General features: G+C 39.1%; 1 protein-coding gene across 26 annotated transcripts in view; it reads right to left on the bottom strand.

Annotated features, from left to right (window-relative positions):
* Positions 1–24,465, bottom strand: part of TTLL5 (tubulin tyrosine ligase like 5) — a 279,445-nt gene that overhangs the window by 136,279 nt on the left and 118,701 nt on the right. For 16 of the 26 annotated variants that reach the window (XR_011504698.1, XR_011504700.1, XR_011504699.1 and 13 more), the window contains 3 exons: positions 23,989–24,072; positions 23,017–23,418; positions 14,535–14,722 (listed from right to left, as the gene is read on the bottom strand). Coding sequence is in view for 23 of the 26 variants with exons in the window: in XM_044774056.2 (XP_044629991.1) it covers positions 14,535–14,722; positions 23,017–23,418; positions 23,989–24,072 (674 nt within the window). In the remaining 3 variants the exon portion in view is untranslated. Of the gene's footprint in view, positions 1–3,519; positions 3,683–14,534; positions 14,723–23,016; positions 23,419–23,988; positions 24,073–24,465 lie in introns of those variants that run through there. The other 10 variants (XM_070514095.1, XM_070514098.1, XM_070514097.1 and 7 more) reach the window with 3 other exon arrangements.

Below are 24,465 nucleotides of genomic sequence, written 5' to 3'. Positions count from 1 at the left end.
CAAGCATCAGTTTTGACCCTAGAAACACCATACCTTGACTAGGGAAGACCTAAGGGCAGGGCAAATCTCCCATTATTGGACCAGACCTTAATAAACTCTGCAAGCCAATTAAGGTTCACACCTGGAGGTTTCTTCCCTAACAAGAAGAGGATGCTGCATCTGCTTCTCTGTCTATCTATATTTCTCCAGGTAACATCACAAAACCAGCTTTGATCAGATTGAGAGAAAGTGGAAAATGGCATTTATATATACGTGATTTGCAATGATGACTAATGTTTCACTGCTAAAGAATTTTAAACGAGGAGAGGCTTACAGCACAGAAAGACACAGCACCAGTCACAAAATGGGTGGCTCATCATTTTGTTAGGAGTATTAGGCTATTAAGGTGAAGGCTGTAGCCACTGGGCCAGTTGGCTTCTCTGGGCTAACAACCCGAGTCTATGCTACTAAATCTAGGCTGGCCAACTCATGAATTCATGCCACTGGTCACAAGAGAATCTGGTAGACAGACGGGATAGTTTAACTAAAATCCATTTTAATTACTGAAACTATGACTCAAAGAACATGCCTTATTGATAATGGACATCAATATCTTTATGTGCAAAAGTCAATACACGCACATAAGAACCTTGTAAGTCTGTGTTTAGACCTCTAAAATGTTCTACCATAATCAATTTTTAAGCAAATATGAAACCTTTCAGGTTCCACTACAATAACAGTAATCATAACAACAAAATCATATTAGCACTACTGATGCCTAAATTTAATGAACACTTAGCTTTTGACAGGCATTGTTCTAAGCACTTTATAGATATATAGAGATATATATATATAAACTCATTTAATCTTCAAGACAATTTTGTTACATAGATACAATTATTGTCCTCATTTATAGATGGGGGAATTGAGGTTGAGAGGTAAAATAACTTGCTCAAGAACAAATAATTGTTACATGTCAGCCCCTAGCTTCAATTTCTGGTCTGCTCAATGCAAAATCTCCCAATCTTGTAGTTTTAATCACTGTGTTACTCCCACCATCTTGGACCACTGAGCCTGGAATTTACAATTCCACCTGTGAACCAGCAGCATCTGCACCACCTGGGAGCTCGTTAAAAATGCAGACTCTTGGGCCGGCCCCGTGGCACAGTGGTTAAGTTCGCATGTTCCGCTTCGGCGGCCCAGGGTTTGCCCATTCGGATCCCAGGTGTGGACATGGCACCACTTGGCAAACCATGCTGTGGTAGGCGTCCCACATATAAAGTGGAGGAAGGTGGGCACCGATGTTAGCTCAGGGCCAGTCTTCCTCAGCAAAAAGAGGAGGATTGGCAGCAGATGTTAGCTCAGGGCTAATCTTACTCAAAAAAAATGCAGAGGCTTAGCCCAGCCTCAGCTCCCGTGGTCCAAAATCTGCATTTGACAAGACCCACAGGCAATTCACCTGCATCTTAATGTTTGAGAAGCACTTGTTACAGGGGATGCTAGAAAAGGAAAGGAGAGAACAGCAAAGAGGAATCATTCCATGCTTCTCCATAAAGCTCAAGGGATCTTCCAAAAACTAGCAGAAATGCCCTTAATGGGGTGAGGAGGAAAATATAAGGCAACGAAGGGGAAGGAGTAGAGAAAATAATTCTATGAGGAACTTTAAGGTTTTACTATTTCTCAATGTTGTTCAGATGCTCAAACACTAACATGAGTAACCATTAAATATGCCAAGGATGCAAAAGCAGATAAAACAGTTTAGAACAAGCTTCCGAAAATTCCAAGTCTACTTGCTATGCTGCCATGAGAAACAGCAGTCATTGAAAATAAAGCAAGACATTTAAGCCTCCAGACAATCAGCCTGTTAAATATCCTTCCATCCCTGCCTTTCTTTCTCTAGCTGGTTCGCTAAGTGAATGACTGGCTGTGGGAAAATCTGGTCACGGGATCCCACCACCGCCTAAGCCTTGGGGCCTGCTGGCAGATATTTCACCCTTTGCTGTCCTCCTCCTCCTCCTCTTCCTCTGCTCCCACTTTCCTGGAGCAGCTTATCCAGAGGTTCCACTCCCGTTCCCTTCCTCATGTCCATTGCCACGGTGACCTCAGTGCATTTTTCTTTTAGTACCAAAACACTGTTTATTTTAGAGCCAGCCTTCCGAATAAGGCAGGTGAGCAAATATCTGAATGTGTGGGGTAGGGACACATTGCATGCATTCCATCTAGACAGGTGTTTAAATTACAGCAGGAATAAATACAGGTGATGGATTGAAAAGGGGGCAGAAGCAGAGAGGGACGCCAATTTCCGGCGGCTGGCCCGCCCGTGTTACTGCTTGTTACTGCTGCTTGCTGAAAGTAGCACTGCTGCCAGCGCTATAATTAAAACATGATGGTATTGCCCTGATGGCTTCCCAGAATATGCCCACCACCCACCCAGATATATAACCTTTTGGTTTCCAAAGAGGATCCGGAGACAGGCCTAACTAGACCTCTTTGCTCTAGTCGGCATGCTCTAGAACTGCCACAGTCCTGAATGATCGAAAGAAGTCCAAACCCAAAGCTATTTCAATAAATATTTACCGTACTTCCTATCATAGGCAAGACCTTGGGTAAAGTCCTAAGGGTATACACAGATTAAAATGCGGCCCCTGCCCTCAAGCCATCAAGGAATGTGTACTCTATTAAGTGAGACAAGACACCTAGACAAATAGCAGTATTTAAGGCCTCCAGAATGTAGTAAGTGCCATAATAAAAGTGCTAAGGAAATTCAAAGAAGGCATCTGAGTTGGCCCTAAAAGGAGAGGCAGGGGAATTGGCAGGGTGGGGGAGGAGGGGGCGGGGGGGTGGTGAGGGGAGAGTGGTTCCTAGGTGGAAAAGAAAAAGCATAAGTTAAAATGCAGGAACTATGAGAATCAGAAAGGAGTCTAATATGGCTAAAACTTAGAGCAACAGAAGACAGGAACAAAGAGAAAACCAGTTTGGGGAGGTTCTTGAATGCCAGACGAAAGATTCTGCTCCTGATAAAGCAGAAAACAGTAAGTTTGCTCAAAGGTTTGCCAGAGGAGTGCAGTGTCAGAATTGTGGTGTAGGTGGTAAATCTAGTGCTGTTTTGTGGGATGGGTTGAAAGGGATTAATAAGGATAGTTGAGTTTTTTTAAACTTTTTTTTTCCAGTTTCATTGAGAAATAATCAGCATACGTCACCGTATAAGTTTAAGGCATACAGCATGATGGTTTGATTTACATATACTGTGAAATGATTACCACAATAGGTTCAAGTAACGTCCATCTTCTCATATAGACACAATAAAAAGAAAAGAAAGGAGAAAATAAAGGAAAAAAAAACTTCTCCTTGTGATGAGACCTCTTGGGATTTATTCTTAACAACTTTCCTACATATCATACAGCAGTGTTAGCTACAGCCATCATGTTGTACATTACATCTCTAGAAAGTTCAGATCAGTGGAGACTCACAACAGTCAGGTGAGAGGGAGTAACGCTGGGATGCAGGACACACTGTTGTCGGTCTCCCCTCATTGCCCTCCCAGGCTAAGGAAGGGTGCTGGGCCTTGGGACTGCAGATCGTGTTTGTAATCTCATGATAAAAGCTCTTGAGTTCATGTGCTCACTGTTTATGTTTTCTTTTTGGAGCACTCTTCTTTTGGATGACATCCTCCCATGCAGCTGGTAGGGCAAGATGGAGCTGCCTGCCATATAAGAAGGGAAGGTCAAATAGTGGTTATCTGAGGCCAGCTTTTTTCTAGAACCTTTGGGAAAATGTGCCTCTCCTTAGATTTATCCTTCCATGCCTCTCTTCAACAGTAAAATAGTTTAAGGATCATGATTAGGAGGTGAGTTTGGGCAAAAGGCACCAGGAGGCTGACTAGATGGCTTTGGTCCAGGCCTTAGGCCAGGTGGACAAAAGACACTGGATCATCTACTGTCTAGCTCAAGTCACCAAAGCCAGGGATTCCACTCAGGAGTTTGGAGCCAAAAATCTTAGAGCGATTAAGAGAAGGCTTTAGCCTAGAGGATTCTCTGTGGGCATCTTCTCCTGAACCTCAAAGTGGTGACAATGGAATCCTGAATCCAGCCACAGTTCTCTATGACTCAGTGTTTAATGAGCATGTGCACAGTAACTTCCAGCTCCACCATGGAACAACAAAACCAAACAAACTGATATTTAAAGATGGTGAGGTTTTAGTAGATATTTGAAAAAACAACACATGCTAATGAAAAAATTAAGAGGCCAGTATCCAGTGTAAACCCACGAGTCCTCCACCAATGGATCATTAACCAGCATCTGCCTCTGTGTATGCATGTGTTATCAGTCCCTTAAGGACAAGAGACTCTCTACTCATAGCAGACCACAGAATTCTACATTTCTATGGATACACTTTGTCTACAAAAGAAGTGGCAAAAACCCTCCTCTGACTGGGGCCTGTAGATTTTCACACGACTTTTACCTTTCTTCACACAGTACCAAAGGTTTATCATTGCTGCTTTGGAAAAACACAACCAGCAAATCTATATACAGCTATGCCAGGAGAGGCAGGGATTACCCCCAGCCTGGAAATGGGAAGATCAGAAGCTTATTCGGTGTTTCATCATTGGCCCTAGGAAGGTCCTTCAAACCACTTCAGCACAGCAGGATCCTGAAACTTTGTTGCGACCACCTCACCTTTACTTCCCAATGTCAAACTTTTCATAAAAGATCTTCCTCAGCTGTAAAGGATCTTGCCATTAAACTGCTTTAAGGGCATGGTGGTGGAGCTGAAAGAGCTTCATGCCACATTTTGTATTGTATTCTAATTGCAGGTTTATTTGCCTATCTCGCCCCATAAATTACATGCTCCTTTAGGAAACGGGCTGTATCTGATTCACTGTTGCATCCCCAGAGCTTAGCCCAGCAGGCACAAAAGCATTTATACAGTAAAGGAAGTGGGTCTCATCTACTCCGGAACACACACACTCCCCCTCTCGCCAGAGAGCAGCTAGTTTCACTATGAGTAGAAAAGTGATTAATGTCACTGGAAGGCTAGCAAGGAAATGAAAGGTTCCAAATTACCTCTTTTTGAGTAGACCGCAACGGAGGGACTGCTTTGGAATTAACGGAAATAAAATAATCAGTGACTAGAGTGAGAGATAAGTGTTGCTCTTGCTAGTGCCCTGAATAATTTTAGAGATGATTTCTGCCTGGTCTTGAAGCCTTGGGCAAGACTCTCAAAGGGGTGAAATAATAGCTTTGACATACAGATTTTGTTCCATGTCTGCACAATGTGTATATTATATTCGTTTCTTCTTGGCACTGGAACTGCAAAGGGCTAACACTAGATTTGAGATTCACTTAGTGCACCTTAGGTTCACTAGGGCTGTTTGCAAATCTCATGTATCTTATTTATCAAAAAGGAGATGGAAATACAATATTAAAATTTTAATTAATAACAGCTTAACATGTGAGCAAATCGGTGGCATCACATTCCCAATGCAGCTTACAATCTTGGCTAGCTCAATTCCCTCGTTAGAGCATGGTCCATAAAATCTTAGATAATTCTTACCTGATGAGGTCAAGAGATTGGGTTTCACAAGATTATTTCATTAATTCAACAAATATTTATCAGACACCCACTCTGTCCTTGGCATTCTTTTGAGCACTGAGGACAGAACAATGAAAAAACAAAAATATCCTTGCTTCGTGGAGATTACAGCCCAGTGGGGAGATAGCACTGAAATATATAAAGAATGTCTGAAGCAAAGATGATCATAAATTTGGAGTGATCATGTTGGGCCAAATCGTTGATATTAAGGGCCATATGCTATCTAAAAGTTTTCAGAGGTTTTTAACTTGGAGACCATAGGTCCACAGGGCATCAAAAGGGAGCCTAGTTGCAGGGGGGAGGTGGTGGTGGTGGTGGTGGCGGAGGGGGGGGGGGTCTATGAACCCTTTGAAATTAATACAAATTTCTAAGTTTGAGTGCACATTTTTGTCAGAAAAAGGAAATACAGCTTTCATTCAATTCTCAAAGGGATCTCTAACACCAAAAAGGTTAAGAATCACTTGGGCTGATACGTAGATAAGTTGATCTAAATCTGCATTCATACTGTCCTCAGAACTACATCAACATCCTCTTGAGAATAACGTTCTCTGTGTCAATCATATCCAAAGGCTGCATCAAGTGAGCATGCCACGGAACTTTTCATTTCCCCAATCATGGGGCTCTAAATGATTTGGAATAGGGAAATGCTGTGGCTAGGCCTTTCTGACTTGTTTTAGTGTACGTTGTTAGAACAAAAGGCAATTCTTGAAAAGGAAACACCAGTGGACCAAGATCTGTCTCACTCAAAAGGAAAACTGAAAGTGCCAGATTTGCACTTATTACAAGACTTTCACCACTGGAGAAGTATTAGAGACCGTATTCAACCAAGAACATGAAAAGAATCGTCCTTCAGCAGCTACATTTTAAAACACTCCTCTAAGGGCACTTCATGAGCATTTATGAAATTATTAGTCACAACAACCAATGCTTTAAGCTACAACAACCAACACGTTTTAAGACAGTTTCAACTCCTGTATGGATTCCTGGATGCTGATAAAATAAAGCCCAAGAAATTTACACTCCAATCACCAGGAGATAACAGTTATAATGTTAGCCAAATTTCAAAAGGGGTTAGGCAAAGTAGAGACTCTGCAGTTCTGATACATCAGCACTGAGTTCTCTGGGCACATAGTTGCTCTCTGTTGAACTTTGTCATTTACATAATATACATATACATATACACATTCAGTGTTCCAAAATCCAGAAGGAGTTCCAGATCAGGATTTGCCAAAGACATTCCTGGGAAACTTTACAAAACAGCTAAATTCCTTTGTAGTGCTTCCAATATACACATTCAGATTTTGTGAGTGGATGGGGCCTGCTGCCGCCATGATAAATAGATCCACTCTTACCGAATCTCTGGGGATTAACAAGGACGAATTTAGCCTGCTCAAAGGATCTGCTGCCTTCACCATAAAATAATCTGATGAGGAGTTCGTTCACTCAACAAATAACTGATAATCTAGACAGAACCACACATTGCTCAACCTGCTTTAGGAGAGAAGAAGCACTTCTAATCAAGAAAACCGAGCAAGTTCACTTCCTCGTTTCTCTCTGCAGGCTCAAGCACGGCTTGGCTACAACTGCAGCAATCCTGCAGGAACAGGCACACGGAGTTCAACGCCATCATTTTGGTCTGATGAGAGGTTCGAGTCCTGATTCCAACAGGAAGAAGCAGAAAAACAATGGGAGAAAAAGCACGGAGTCAGACAGGCCTGGGTTAGAGTCCTGGTGCAGTCACTTGCCACTTGTGTGGCCTTAGCAGAGTCACTTATCCTTCCAGCTTCTAGTTTCTTCATCTGTGAAAAATAAGTACCTACCTCATAGAGTTAAAGAGATAATGCATATAAAGTGCTTAGCACAGTGCCTAGTACAAAGTAGACACTCAATTAATGTCAGACGCTTTATTATGAAGGACAGGTATGGTATTGTCAATAAAAAGAAATGAAGAGCAATAGTTTTAAAAGACTATGAAAACTGACAAAACGTAGAAAGGAAATTCTTTTCAATTTAGCAAGCCTGTACTTTATAACTAAACTACATCATGTAGTTTATAGCACAGAGAATGGAGATGACTTCTGGCTGGGGAAGCAGGGGGTTCTTCATTCATTCATTTATTCAAAAAATATGTATTGAGTGCACACTATATACCAGGAGGGAAAATTTTGGTGAAAAAATGGACATGGTCCTTATCCTCAATCAAGTACCTTACAGTCCAGTAGAATCAACACATTTATGGAGTACTACCCATGAGTCAGGTTCTGAGGCAGCAAAGGACACTGCCTTGAAAGACCTCACTGTCTATTAAAGAAAACAGCTGTCTGAACATACACAGTGTCATGAGCGAAACGGCGTGCATACAAGTGAGTGGCATCTATGTTGAGCCTGGACGGATGCCTAAGCTTAGACATGGTAACTGGGGAACACTTCCCATGAGAAGATAGCATAGACGAAGGCATGGAGACTAACAGAAAACCTGGCTGCACTGCACAAAACACACGTGATGGGAGACAGACAGACTGGAGAAGTAGCCTGGAGCCAGGTTCTAAATAAAGGCTTTGAATAACATTAAATAGCGTGGGCTTCATGTCGTAGATAACAGGAAGCCCCCTTGAGATTCTTGAGCAGAGGAGTATTATTCTTAGACTTGTGGTTTAGAAAGATTCCTTTAGAGCCAAGACTAGGGTGAACAGGAGGAGACTGGCCAGGAGACCATTTAGGAGATAACTGCAGCTGTCCAGCTGAGAGATAATTAGGGCCTTAAGCAGGACAGTGGATGTGAAAGTGAAACAGAGAAGATATACATCAGAGACATTAGAAAGTCAGAATCAACAAGACTTGGCAACTGCCTGGATGTAGAGAGAACGAGGAAGCAAAGAAAGACAACGATAAACCAAAGGCTCCATAGCTAAATCCCTAGGGGAGTTGCAGAGTCACCAACATAGAGAGGAACAAAGGGAGGAGAACAAACAGGTTTTAGGTATGTTGAATATTTTTTTGAGTATTTTCAAAATATGTCTAATATTTTGGATGCTGGTAATACAGTTAGGTGGAAACGTCTAGCAGGCAGTTGGAAATTTGGACCTGGCACTCAGCAAAGAGGTTCAAACTGAAGACACATATTTGGGAGAAATCCATGGAACGGTACTAGATAAAGCTATGGGAAGAGAAAATTCACCCAAGGGGAAACTATAGAGAGAAAAACAGTTGTGTTGTGCCCTGGAATTGACAGGTATATTGAAGGACACCTGTGAAGAGCAGGGAGCAGCAGGTGCCCAGGTATCATCCCGCCCTCCTCAGTCAGAGACTCTGCGGGTGTCAGCTTTACATATCTGAGGCTTATATACCAGTGGCTTTTTAAAAACTGTTGAAAATGGATCTGCTTTTTAGAGGAAAGAGGAGGAAGAAATGCACTCTCAGGAATTACTGAAAGGTTGGAGAAGCTAAGGGAAGTTTTTGTGTAGGAGGTCGTCAATAATAGTGCCACATGCTAAAGGAGGATGAGGATTAAAAGCAGGTGGCCGAAGCTGGCAATTCCAAGGTCATCAGTGACCTTTGAGAGAGAGTTGGACAAATGGCAAGAGATGAAGTCAGACTGCAAGAGTAAGTGTGGAGGTAGAGGGGGAGGGGGTTTGGGGGTAGGAGGTATGTCCCTTTAAGAGAAGCTTGGGAGCACATAAAAGACAAGAGCTTGAGAGGTTGGCAGGGCAAAAGAAAGGTTATTTTAGAACAAGAGACCATGCAGTAGGCCAAGTAACTAAGAAAAATTAGGGGTTTAAAGTCTCGAGAGACGTAGAAGAGTTAGAAAATTCGACAGGATCTAGGTCCTAGAGTAGAGAGGCACAAGAGTCCAGGAGGAGAATTAGTCCTGATACTAAAATCATCCCGTCTTAAAGACAAGGAAATGAAGGTACAAGGAGGTTAAGCGACTTGTCAAGGTCTCACTGAGTCAGGAGCTTCTGCTTTTTCCAATTATCCTTTTCTGTCTCTAGAAATGGGAAATAGTAATGCATATGATACAAAGAGGAGTAACTTTTTCTATGAAAAAAGAATACAGAACCAAAGAGAAGCTAGGCTTAGAAAACCACCACAAACTCAGAACACAAACGTACAGCAGTTAAACGCGTCTCGATAAGCTAAGGAGGCAGGAAGACAGCTTCCAGTGCCCAACAGCCAAGCCTGTGATAAACAGGGTGCCATCTGCCTCAGTCCGAGAGAACATCTGTAACTATTTCAAAAATTTAGCTCCCTCTCTGCCAATTCCACCTTCAAGCTGGAATTTCTGAAATTGGGATTCACTCAAGGTCCACTGTGGACCCTGAAGAAATTAGCACGACTACGATGGTAGCTGCTGAAGCAGAAGAAACGACAGAGAATTCCCCTGTATACGAATGAGTGTGAATGAGTAAGCGGTGTGAAGCGAACATTCTATACCTCAGCATAGACCCTTCTCTAGGACTATCAGGGCAAGGGGCAACAAAGGAAAGAAACTGAATGGCTTTCTTTTCCATTCTCCATCTAAATGAAAAATGTGAGAAGCAAAAGTGTCTCCTCCCTCCTACGTATCTGTCAGCACATTTCCAGGAGGCCTGGCCACATCCCGGGCACTGGCTGGCTGGGGAACAGAGACTGACACAGCACATTCGTCCGCCTTGGAGCCCTCGCCTGGGTGGTCTGCTGTTATCCCTTTGATTAAACTCCCAGGCTGGAAGAGCTGGAGCTGCTCCTAATGATAGCTGGGTCCTGAAATCTCACACTCGCCCGCACAGAGCGGGCTAGTGCTCCCTGATTCCCTGCCTCCCACTCCTCACCACAGAGCTGGGCTAATTCGCCACATTCTTCTGTTCGCTAACAGCAAACACCACCAAGCGCTATGTCTGTGCAGAGCTGCAGTTCTGAGAGGAAAGCACACCTCTCGCAGCACTGTGAGGCAGAGATAGGCAGACCTTACACTGAAGCTCGACTCCAGCACCCTGTCAGCTACCTCAGTGCTCTTCCCCAGAGGCGAAAGATGCTTCTAGAAAGCCCTGCTTTCAAGGAGGTAGACAGTAATTTCCAAAGGATCTCATTCCCAAAAGATAACCAGCCTCTCACGTGCCAAGGGAAAGAACTAAATTTGACCTACTCTCTGCTCAGACTTGTAAGGTATCAGTTGAATAACTCTATGTTAAGAACATGTATCTCTTCACTTTTCAAGCATACTTGTGCTGGCACAATTCTGAAGTGGCCAGTGTGGTCACTTCATGTGGCAGGGAAAGTCTGATATTCTTATGTGTTCTAGGATATAAACAAAGTTAAATCATTGCAGAGGTAGTAAAAGTCATTAGAAGGTAAATGAGGTTCTGTTTTCAGCCATACAAATTCGTAAGAGTCTAACCTCTAACGTAAATTCTGGGTAACTCAAAGTTTTATCATCAAATTTTTGGGTTGTCAGAGTACTTTGCTTCTTTATTTCTGGCTAGTTAGCTTTTCCCCAGCATGTTCACCAGTGAGCAGGGAGGAAAAAGGGGTGACACTGCTTCATCCTCTAAGCCATCCTCCTGCCAGCTACGTGGACTGTCGCCAGGGCTCCCCATCGTCACTGCGATGGAGGGCAAGTTCCTTCACAGGGCACTCAAAGCTCTCTGGAATCAGCTCAACTTCTCCTCCAGGTTCCCTGCGGACTCCCTAGCCTCCAACACCACTACCCAGCTTGCTGTTTTCCCACATACACACACGCCAGCTTTCATTCTGGATCCTGCCCTACCCTTCTTCTGCCACCCACCTGTCTACTTTGAAGATTCAGTTTAGGTGTAATCTCTTCCACGAGGGCTGCTTTGGGCTGCTTCTCACGCCTACCCACGGGCTGGGTTAGGTACCCCTTTTGGTGGTTTTGCTATTCCCTAGAAATCTCTGTCATGCGTATTCCATGATTTTATTATCACGTGTTTATGTGGCTGTTACCCTCACCAGATTGTTAGTTATTTCATGCTGAGGTCTATTGCTTATGGCTTAGTACCAAAGTCTGGAACACTCTGAAGAGCTTAACAAAATGTTTTTGAATGAATAAATAGAACAAACACATCTGAATGAAAAGTTTTATGGATAATGCCACTAAAAACTTTAATGGAACTGTACCATAATTCTGGTAGCTGAAGTCCCAAAAAAAAAAAAAAAAAAACTTTAATGAGCTAAGTAGTTGAAATGATAGATAAAATGATTTTTCAGAAATACCCAAGGATTTCAATTTTTTATACTCATCTTCCAAAATAGCATAAATAATTTAAAATCAGCTTTCCTCATTTAATAGGTCTCTTAACACTCTCCACAGAAAAAAATGTAAAGATATACCAGAGCTTACATGCTATAATTAAAGCAATGCTCAGAGAAAAATTCACAGCTGTAAATATAGTAAAAAACAAGAATGAACGAAAGTAAATAAATTAAGCACCCAACTCAAGATATTGGGAGGAAATAACAACACAAAACTAGGGAGAGTAGAAGGAAGGAGATTGAAGATAAAACAACAAAATAATCAATTAGAAAACAAGTGAATGAATAAATATATCCAGAATTATCTTATCAAAAAAAGGGAAGGGGAAAAGAAAATATTCATTAAGCCTATTGGATATATGAAAAAAAAAAAAGAAAACACAAAATAGGAATTGAAAATAAGGAAATAGTCTCAGGTAAGAGGAAATCAAAAGCATTTAAAGTGATAACTGGACACAAGGTTGCTTCTGACGCAGCTGAGTGTGAGCTTTCATTCTTCAAATCCAGAGAGAAGGGCAGAGCCCCCACCACTTCCTGTCTGGATGCCCCCCTCTCACCAGAAAGCCATGGACACTTTGTCACTTGCCTCAGTGAGTAAGAAACTAGAGGAGTGAGTAAGAAACTTTCTTCCAAACATAGCTAGGAGAAAAAGGAAACAGCTAGTAAACAAATATACTAGAGCTGATATTAAGCCATTATAACACGCTATTAGTTATTTACCAGAAAAAGAACAATAAAAGGCAGAATTTTCCAAATTCCAAATTAAGGAATTATTTTCTCTGAGGGGAAGAGGCCAAATAACATATAATTGAGCTTTTCATATTTTATTTTGGTAACACTATATTTTATCCAAAAACCTATTTCAAATCAGATTAGAAATCATTTATTAATGAAAGTTGTTTATGGTTGAAATAATATTTTCCAAGCATATGACATTTTGACCCAACAAAGAGGTTTTTGCACACCATCTTCATGACCCTGTTGTATTTTCCCCATGAACAAATAAAGACTGTAAGGTTGAGAGAAGTTGAGTGAATTGCCCAAGATCACACAGCTAGTAAGTGGAAGAAGTAGGCAGGTCATTAGATGGCTAATCCAGCTCTCTTTCGACTACTCTGCCCTGCTCATTACATACAGCAGCAGCTCCCTCACTATTGTACCAGGCACTAACCACCCTGTTAGCAAGACTCTAAAAGTTAAGACTGACATCTAATGGCAAGTTCAGATCCCTACGAAGAGAGGTCTGATGGACTTTTAATTCACTGGCACTGAAATTCTTCTTAGATAAGAAAGATGGACTGAAGGGGGATGACTTCCCAACTAGGATACAATCACCCTGGATTCCACGGCATCAGAATCCTGCCATTTTGCAAGCTTTGCAGTCTACCAAATGACAGGAGTTGAAAACATGTAAAGACTAATATTAGCTAAGTTTTTTACTACAATTGCAAAGAAAATTTCTCAATGTCTTGGTGCTTCTAGCTACTCATGTATAAATCGGAAACATACTCTAGTCAATGACCCAATGAAAAAAGTGTCGCAAATCACTGGCCCTACCTTCATTGTAGCTACTTCACATTTCAAAATTCCTTTCCATTCTACCATAGTCATCATGTTCTATTCCCTCTATTCTATCACTAAAATCTAACTATCCAACTCCTTTCAAGTCTCAACATGCCATGTAAGATTCCTCGCTTCCTATATCACATTAGTCCTCCTCACCCACTTGCTTCAAACTATTAAGGATTTAAAAAATAATCTGAATTCTTGTCCCAAACTTTATACAGAGAAGTAGGGCACCACCAGGGAGCAGTGTGTTGCCTACTTTAACATGCGCCTGAAGTAATTTTCAGCTTCACTTTTTTCTAGACTTCATTGTCACTACAGAGTTGCCACCAATTAAGGAATTCGGCACAACACAGATATAGCAAAATAAAACTGTGGAGTTAAATTATGATGATTCCTTTGGAGAAGTTTGTTGCTATTTTGCATTAAGGAAAAGGAGAAAATACGGCTTCTACTTCCAGTTAAACACCATAGGGGTAAACAGCAAGAAGGGCAAAAAGAACCCCAAAGTTCTTGAAAATTTCATCTAACTTCACTGTGTTGTAAGCTTGTTATTAGACATATAACAAAGTCAAAATCCTGGTATCCATCCAGCTTGCCGGATGACCTTGATTACATCACTTCTTTCAGCCTCAGTTTCCCTCATCTGTAAAATGGGGAGAAGGATGTGTGCTGGATAAGAGTGTATTGAAATAATTCATTAACTAGTACCCAGAAAACATCCTAAGGTCATGAGATGAAAGGTAGTACAGTAAAAAAAAAGAAAAAAGAAAGTAAAAGGTAATGTTATGGCATTCTGGTAAAAAGATTTATAAGACTAGAACTCACTGGAAAATTTTACCAAGGAAGAAGTTATTTTTAAAGATCCTTTAAAAGTATATTTACAGCTGAACATTCAAGTCTATTTATCCATGAAGTAAGTACATCAGAGCCTTAGCAGACTTAACTTTGCAATACCTGTAACAGAAACTCTTTAAAGCTGAAGAGGAACACTTTCATTCTTTAGCTTGAAACTCACTAACACTCATTCAACAGTCACCAGTCTCTGGGAAGTCATAAAGACAGGGGAGGACAGAGTACCCTGTTGTTAATCCTCTCCTCGGGTCCAAAGAGCTCTTGGGCTCCCCAAACCGGTTGTCCATACCTGCTGGGTGAGGAGACTGATGTGCGTGGACGGCGAATACTGCCTTGCTGCCTGCTTCTCAGCCAGCCGCTGAAGTTCGGCCGTCACCATGCTTTGGTTGTATCGTTTGCTGTGCGAAGAACCATCTTCTCCCTCCTTTTGTGTTTTGGCTACTCCTGAATGCTGCTTGTTTGGATGGCATGAACCTGCTAAAAAAGAGAAAAGTTTTCCCCTCTTAGGAAAAAAGCCCTGAAAAACTCAGGATGATGACAGAGAAGTCTCAGCCCACAGACACTTTACTGAATCCTAGGGATCTGCGACAACCTAAGGAGCAATAAACTATCTACAGATGCTCACCAAAACAAAACTAAATCCCTACCGTACCCTAGAAACTGGTCCTACCGCCAAATTGTGACATGCATTTATGAATGTGTTTTTGCTCACTACGAATGCCTCACAAAAAAGAATTTTTGTCATATGTAGCAGGGAACAATCAATCCCAGAATTTACTAACCTTAATGAATAAAAAATGTAGCCTTGAAACTCATAATTCTTGTTTTTCTTGTTATGTGACTGTACTTGTTAGTCTATGACATCGCGTGTCAAATCATCCACAGCCCTTCTTACAAAGCTCAAAAAGGAAGTAGCGATAAAAGCAAAACTGAGTGTATTTAGAAAAACAGCAATAATCTTATATCATCAAACAACTGATTTTCCTTTCAGATTTAAATTTTCTTCTTTCAACTATAATATCAGAGAGTTCTATTATTTCTGAGCACTGAAATTTTGGCAGAAAGAAATTAATATAAAATGAAAGTTTATATTTTTTTAATGATAAAAGTCATACATATCATTGGAAAAAAATTAAAAACTGAGAAAATTAGAAACATTATAATGTGTTTTCTTTCTGTCTTATTAACATTTAGACAACCATGGTCATTTTATATATACAATTTGGTGATACTGCTTTAAAAAGTCTGTAACAGGGGCTGGCCCCATGGCGTAGTGGTTAGGTTCGGTGTGCTCTGCTTTGGCAGCCTGATTTTGCAGGTTCGGATCCTGGGCACGGACCTAAACCACTCATCAGCTATGCTGTGGTGGCAACCCACATACCAAATGAAGGAAGACTGGTATAGATGTTAGCTCAGGGCGAATCTTCCTCAAGCAAAAAAGAGGAAGACTGGCAACAGACTTAGCTCAGAGCTAATCTTCCTCAAAAAAAAAAAATCTCTAACAGATTTTTCCATGTTTCTTATATTATTTAGTCCATACAAAATACTATTTATAAGAGATGAAGTTATAAAACATACTATAATGAACATCTATGAACTTACTGCCCAACCCAAGAACCACACACCAATTAACATGCATCAACCCAGGTGCTCCTCCTCATCCCTAATCTCCCCCTTTCATTCATCCCCTTCCTTTTTTAAAATATACTTCTGTCTTATGTATTTGTGTGTGCTTGCATAGTTAAACAAAACACTAGTTAATTTTGCTTGTTTTTGAGCTCTACAAAAATGGCATCCTACTTAGTAGTTTCCTGGGACTTGCTTATTATTCAGTACCATACTTCCACAATTCATTCTTTCCAAGTATAGCTGAAATTCACTAATTTTTTCTGTTTTGAATTCCATTTTGCAAATACACTACAACTCATTTTTCTATTCCCCTACCAATGGGTATTTTGGTTATTTCAAGCTTATTGGTATTATAAACAGTGTAGTCGTGAACACTCTTGCACACATCTCCTGGTGCACATAATGAAGAACTTCTCTTGTGCATATGCCTAGGAGTGGGATTGTTGGGTCATAGGGTATGTGAATTTAAACAAATTTATGTGATAATGTCAAATGGTAATTTTTACACTCCCACACATTTTCAGTTCCTACTCATTCACATCTTCTCCAACACTTAGTATTGTCAAGCATCTTAATTCTTCCCTCTTTTAGAAGGTGTAAAATCTCACGGTAGTCTTCATTTACATTCATCTGATTAATAACGTTGTTGAGCACCTGTTCCCTCTTTTCTGATATCACTGATAATTTTTCTATTGGGTTGCCTTTTTCCTATTGATTTATAGGAGTTTTGCTTATGTTTTTACTTTTGCTTCCTATCATAAAATCTTAAACATGGTCTCCTTTATTTTATTCTAGAAGTTTTAAGTTTTGCATCTGAAACTGATTTTACGCATAGTGCAAGGCAGGGATCTAATTTCACTTTTTTCCTGTATGGATAACCAATTATCCCAGCACTATTGAGAAATCCCTCCTTTTCCACTATCTACAATGTCACCTCTGTCAAATGTCAAAGTTTCACCTATTTGGGTGATTCTTTCCAACTTTCTATTCTGTTCCACTGGTCAGTGTGCCTGTACCCTTTCCAATACTATACTATCTTAGTTAACATAGCTTTATGTTAAGCCTTAATAAGACACTCCTCCACCTTTTCTTCTTCAGTATATTCTCACTATTCTTGGTCTTTTGCCTTTTCATTATCATTTTAGAATAGGTTTGTCAAGTACAATAACAAACCTGTTGAGATTTTGGTTGGAATTGCATTGAATCCAGAGATTAATCTGATTACAAACATTTATGATATTGAGTCCACCTATCCATGCACAAAGTCTATTTATTCATTTATTTAGGTTTTCTCTAATGTCTCTCAACAAAGTCTTATAAAAGTCTTTCCTAAATTTATCCCTCAATAGCTTATAGTTTTTATGCTATTGTAAATGACGTTTTTTAAAACATTGTTTCCTTGGTGATGATGGTTGCACAATAATGTGAATATACTTAATGCCATTGAACTGTACACTTAAAAATAGTTAAAACGGTAACTTTTTTTTTAAGACTTTATTTCTTTCCTTTTTCTCCCCAAAGCCCCCTGGTACACAGTTGCATATTCTTTGTTGTAGGTCCTTCTAGTTGTGGCATGTGGGACGCCGCCCCAGCGTGGCCCGACGAGCAGTGCCATGTCCGCGCCCAGGACCCGAACCAATGAAACACTGGGCCGCCTGCAGTGGAGCGTGTGAACTTAACCACTCAGCCATGGGGCCAGCCCCTAAAATGGTAACTTTTATATTATGTCTATTTTACCACAATTCAAAAAAAAATTGCTAGCTCTTTGTTGTTAATATATAAAAAAAGCTACTGATTTTTAATACTGCTCTTATGCCATCTATACCGCTATACTAATTATTTCTAAAATCTATCTGTAGATTATTTTCAGTGCCCTATGTAGATACGTATTATCTGGATATAAACAAATTTCATTTCATCTTTTATTATCCTCATGTTTTTTATTTCTTTTTCTTATCTTATTATTCTGGCTATGACCTCCAGTAAAACACTGAATAGAAGCAATGTTAGTGGGCGCTCTTTTCTTGCTCTTAACATTAAAGGGAATGTTTTCAACATTTCCCCGTTTACACTGATACCTCTTGCAGGATTTTGGCAGATAGCCTTTTTCAAGTTGAGGGTCTCCTGCTCTTCCTAGTATGAAAGAGTTAGCAAAGAATTAGCAAAGAATTTTATCAAGAGTTAGCAAAGAATTTTATCAAATTCTTTTTCTGCATCTACTAAGATAATGAATATAGGTTTTCTCCTTTAATCTGCTGACGTGGCAAATGACATTTATAGATTTCCTAATGTTAAACCCCCCCTATATTCCTCGGATAAAGTTGCTCATGGTATCCCATCTTTTTCATATGTTGCTAGAATTAGTTGGTTTATATTTTGATTAGAATTTTTGCATTTATGTTCATAAACAAAACTGGTCTCTAATTTTCCCTTCTAATATTGTCCTTAACTGGCTTTATTATCAAGATTAAACTAGCCATACATAATGAGTTAAGGATTACTGTCTCTTTTTTCATTCTCTAGAAGAGTTTAAGATTGGAATTATCTGCCCCTTAAAAGATCATTAAAACTTACCTATAAAACTATCTGGGCCTCATGTTTTCTTTGTGAGAAGATTTTTAACTACTGTATCAATTATTTTAATACTTATAGGACTATTCAGGCTTTCTTCCTCTTCTCAACTTTACTTAAGTTATACTTCTTTAGGCATTCATCCATTTTGTATAAGTTTTCAATTTTATTGGAATAAAGTAGTTAACAGTATTCTATTAATTTTGTCACCTGTGCTATATTTTCTGTCTGCTTTTCCATTCCTTCTATTATTTATCCATGTTTTCTCTCTTTTCTTGATCACTCTCACCAGAGGTTTGTCCAACTTATTATGCTTCTCAAAGAACTTTCTGGTTTTGATATTTCCTCTACTGTACTTTATTTTTGAATTCTGTGATTTTTGCTCTTATTAAATTCTCTTTTATTTAGATTTATGATACTGTTGTTTTTATAATGTCTGAAATCCGATATTTAGCACATTAATCTTCAGCCTTTCTTCTTTTCAAATGTATTTAAGGAAGTAAATTTCCCTCCAAATACTGCCTTTCATGTTCTCCACACATTTGGACACGCAGCTTTCTCACTATCATTCAATTCTAATTCCTGTAAATTTATTTCCATTATGATTTCTTCTTCAACTCTTTTAAATTTTGAAAGACATGACAATTTGTTATATATTTCTTTGTTACTGACATTCAATTTAATTGGAGTGTGGACAGAGAATGTGGCTTTATGATACCAATTCTTTAAAATTTGTGGTCTTATTTTATGATGTAGATATGACCGGTTTTTATAAATATATCATGTGTGCTTGAGAAGATATTTTCTCTAATTATTGGGTACACAGTCCTATGAATAATCACTAGACAAAACTTATTATCTTGTTCAAATCCTCTTTATCTTTGCTGATTTAAAAAATCTACTTGGGGGCTGGCCCCATGGCCGAGTGATTAAGTTCATGTGCTCCGCTTCAGTGGCCCAGGGTTTCAGTTCGAATCCTGGGTGCAGGCATGGCACCGCTCATCAAGCCATGCTGAGGCAGCGTCCCACATGTCACAACTAGAAGGACCCGCAACTAAAACTATGCAACTATGTACCGGCAGGCTTTGGGGCGGAAAAGGAAAAATAAACTCTTTAAAAGAAAATCTATTTAGTCTATTAATAACTGATAGAAGTATGCGGAAATCTCCCACTAAGACATCAGATTTGTAGATTTCTCCTGTAACTCTATCAATTTTTGTTTTATATATTTGGAGCCTATTTTATTAGGTGAACTTAGAACTGTTTTGTCTTTCGGCTGAACTGAATCTTTTGTTTTATGTAATTACTCTCTGTATCTGTAGGAAAATTTTATATCTTAGAGATATTAATATAGTTAGACCATCTTCCTTCTGGTTGGTATTTACATGGTATTTCTTTCTTGATCCTTTTACTTTCAGTCATCCATGTCCTTATCTTTAGGTTTATCTCTCTCTGGTAAACAACATATAGTTGGATTTTTAAAACATTCAATCTGACACTCTTCTAACAAGTTCAACCCATTTATGTTTATTTGATTTCTTAATAAATTGGGGCTTGGTTTAGCATCTTTTAAGTTTCCATGTCTCTTGCATTTTCTAAGCTTCTTGCTTGTATGCTTCTATGTTTGTGGGTTTTCTCCCCCTCAATCCATTTTTCTTCTTCCTGTATGTTTAGAATTTCTGTATTTTATCCATTTAGTGGTGACTTTTGAACGTTGATACAGTATATTTATCTTTAAAAAGTCTAAAGTTAAATAATATTTTAATCTCATTCCAAAACTATTCAATCACCATGGAAAAATTTGACTCCAATCACTTATAGGCTATTATTGTTGTCTACTACACTGTTGTTGACTATACATACATTGTTATCTATATATTGTTGTCTACTATTGTTTAAGCAATTTGGAATATGATGTCTGACCACAGTGGAAATAAGCTAAAGGCCAATTACAAAAAGTAGAGAACGTCAACTATCTGAAAATGAAACAATATACTTATAAACAATCCATGGGTCAAACAAGAAATCACAACAGAAACTAGAAAATATTTTTGAAGTGACTAGCTGCTTCTATTCTCTATTCCTCTCTGGGAAAGGATGAAAAAAGAAGGTTTAAAAAAAAGTTTTGATGACAATATAGGGTACTGGCAACACTGATCTTTTATTGAACTTCTCATATGGAAGAAAATAGTCCAAACTAGAAGACTATTATTATTATTATTATTATTATTGATTTTAGAAGATTAAATCCCAAAAGTAAACACCCAGAACTAGCATAGACACACATATATGCACATATTCATATTTATGATTTATTAAACTGGACCATTAATACCTCTGATTCAAGCTGTATACTATAATATCCATTTCATTTGAAATCAGATACTGATTAAAAAATATAGATTGGCTATATAGAAAACATAGCTTAGCTGTAACTCACCTTAACAAGGATATTACTAAAGTGTTTAAAAACTTGACTGATGTTAAGATATTCCCCAAACTAATCTACAGATTCAGTGCAATCCCTATCAAAATCCCATCTATTTTTGCAAAAATTGACAAGCTGATCCTGAAGTTCATCTGAAAATGCAAGGGATCCAGAACGCCTAAACAATACAAAAAAGAAGAACAAAGTTGGAAGAATCACCCTTGGTGATTTCAAAACTTACTACAATGCTACGGTAATCAAGACAACGTGGTACCGGCACACAGACAGACATATAGATCAGTGGAATAGAATTGAGACCCCAGAAATAAACCCTTACATTTATGATTAAATGATTTCTGACAAGAGTGCCAAGAATATTCAACAGGGAAATAATATTCTTTTAACAGGTGGGGCTGGGACAACTGAATATCCACAAGCAAAAAAAATTAAGATAGACCTTTATGTGACACCATGTACAAAATGAATTCAAAATGGATAACAGACCTAAATGTAAGAGCCTAAACTATAAAATTCTTAGGAAAAACATACACATAAATCTTTGCAACCTTGGGTTAGGCAAACATTTTTTTAGATATGATACTAAAAGTACAAGCAACAATAAAAAAATAAATAAATTAGACTTCATCAAAATTAAAAACTTTTGCGCTTCAAGGAAATGAAGTGACAACCAGCAGAATGGGAGAAAATATTTCTAAATCATGTATCTGACAAGGTACTTGTATCCTGAACATATGAAGGACACTTACAACTCAACAATAAAAAGCCAAATATCCTAATTTAAAAATGGGCAAAGGATGTGAATAGACATTTACCCAAAGAAGGTATACAGATGGCCAATAAGCACTTGAAAAGATGCTCAACACTATTAGTCATCAGAAAAATGCAAATGATAACCACAAAAATGAGATACTATTTCAAACCCACCGGGATAGGCAAAATAAAAAAAAAAAAACAGACAATAATAAGTGCTGACAAGCTTATGGAGAAACTGGAACCTTCATACATTGCTGGTGGTAAATTGGTGTACTCACTTTGGAAAATGGTTTGGAAGTTCCTCAAAAAGAGGAACCATAAAGTGACCATATGACCCAGTAATTCCACAACTAGGTATATACCCAAGAGAGATGAAAACATAGGTCCACACAAACATTTGTACAAGAATGCTCAAAGCAGCATTATTTATAACAGTCAAAAAGTGAAAACAACCCAAATGTCCATCAACTGACAGATGGATAAACAAAATGTGGTATATCCATCCAACGGACGATCATTCAGCCACAAAAAGGAATGAAGTACTCATATATGCTACAAGATGGATGAACCCTGAAAACATTACGATAAGTGAAAGAAGCCATTCACAAAAGAACACCAATCATATGATTCCACTTATATGAAATGTCCAGAATAGGCAAATCTACAGACAGAAAAACATTTAATAGCTGCCAGGGCCAGTGGGAGGAGAAAATAGAAAGTGACTGCTAATAGGTATGGGGTTTCTTTGGGGATAATGAAAATGTTCTACAATAAAATAGTGCTGTTGGTTGCACAATACTGTGAATATACTAAAAAACACTGAATTGTACACTTTAAAGGGGTGAATTTTATGGTATGTGAATTATATTTCAATAAAGCTGTTATAAAAAAGAGGGAAAAAACTTGAATGATATATGAGTCTACTTCATTTAAAAATAAGATACCATATTTTAAGAATTTTTTGGTTATTTATTCAGGTCATACTTGAGTTTACCCTGAAAAATAAAAATACTAACCTGTCTGATGTCAGGAATAACTATTTGAATCTGAAAGAAGACACATGGCACACTCATAGGTCTATGATTATCTGTGATTGGAAATCTGCTGACTAGACTGCAAGCTCCTAGTAAACAGAAGCCTTGTCTTATTCATCTTTTTATCCCCAGCACCTAAAAGAAGTCCTGTTTCATTTCACATCAAAGAATGCTACTGGACCAAATGCAAGACTCTTCCTTAGTCGCATCAGAACAATGCAGCCTGTGTCCCTTTACCTTTCGAAAGAAAAGGCAAAGGGAAGAGATGACATTCTTTTTTTATTGGGGCTGGGGAGGAGCTGACATTGCAGGCTGCCTTTCATTTTCTCACTCACCTGCCTTTGCTGAAGAGGGACGAGACAGTTTCTGGCTATAGATGTGTGCAGCACTTTGGAAAGAGGAAAATGGACCAATGGTGTAACTGCCTGATCGACAGCGTGGCAGGCCAGCGGGGCTTGGTATGCTCTGTGTTCCAGGACGTATAGAGGGAGAAGCACTGTCAGGGACGGTGCTCAGTAAAATTGTTGGCTGGTGAGGCATGCTGGGGATAGCTGGAGGGATCTGAGATAAAGAAGAATGGTGGCCAGGCCCTGCTGAGAGGTCAGAGGTTGTAACAACAGATGAAAAATGGGTGTTGGGAATTTTCTGCAGAAGAGTAGCAGTAGGACCAGAGAAAGCAGCAGAGGAAGAATTGGTATAGACTAATTTAGTCTCTTTTTCTGCTGAAGTGGTAAATCCTATTAAAATAAAAACAAACAAAAAACAGATCATTTTAGAAAAACTGACATATAATCTCTATAAAACATGAAGTAAACATTTTTAAACATCAAAATAATCTTGGCATGAAACAGAAATCAAGAAAAATACAGACTTTAACGAGCATCCATCATGAACTTAATGAATTTTGCCTACTGCCACCACCCAGCAACAGAAATACTTCTTTTTTAGTTCTTTCTAAAAGCTGGAGTTGGGACTACCTCCATCAACCAGAGCGAGAGTTTTACAAATGTCAGAGCATCAGGACAGTTTCAGGTAGTGACAGCTAACTCCTCTCCCTCTGCTTTTCACCCTTCTAGGAAAAAACAAAGTGCTCAGAATTTCTAAACACTAAGAAAGCGAACAATTCCTTGAAAGGAAAATAGGTTATCAGTAGATAAGAGGAAACTCTAATGGAAAAAGAAAAACAAAGAAAAGGAACTTCTTTAGGGTAACGTCTCGTGCTCTAGAATCATTTAATATCTGATGACTTTGTTTTTCTTTTGGGGACTTAGAGCTCAGCAAATCTATTTAGATTTCAAGTCACTCACGAGATAATTTATCAGAGTGAATTTCTGTTGCCTGTTGCTGTTTGGGTTGCTTTATTTTCACTTCTTCTGTTGTCTCAGGGTGATCTGAAACGAGAAAAAGATACTGACCTTGGGCTTTCCTACTAATCAAATGCTAAAGCATTGCTCTACATATAATTTTGTTTCCAAAATACAACACAACTAGTGATCAATGCTAGGAACCACTGCATATCTCACCACACTTTTTCAAGGATGGCCATAACCACAGTCCTGTTGAGTGGACAACCAACCACATGATTCTTAACTATCCCCAACCCCAGCTCCAGCTATCCGAACCAGGGAAAGATACTTAGACCCTGGGTAGCCATCCATGGACTGCCAACAAGCTAGGATATGCCTGGAAAAGAAAATAGGTAATGGCAGTCAGACACCTCTGCCAAGAATTCAGACTAAGTGAACTAAGAGACCAAGCTGGTTGGTGGTACCCAATGGAGCAAG

This window comes from Equus asinus, chromosome 7, assembly GCF_041296235.1.
Source record: "Equus asinus isolate D_3611 breed Donkey chromosome 7, EquAss-T2T_v2, whole genome shotgun sequence".
Classification (NCBI taxonomy): domain Eukaryota; kingdom Metazoa; phylum Chordata; class Mammalia; order Perissodactyla; family Equidae; genus Equus; species Equus asinus.
The sequence above is the reverse complement of the archived record's forward strand: the minus strand, read 5'-3'. Positions and strand labels throughout refer to the sequence as shown.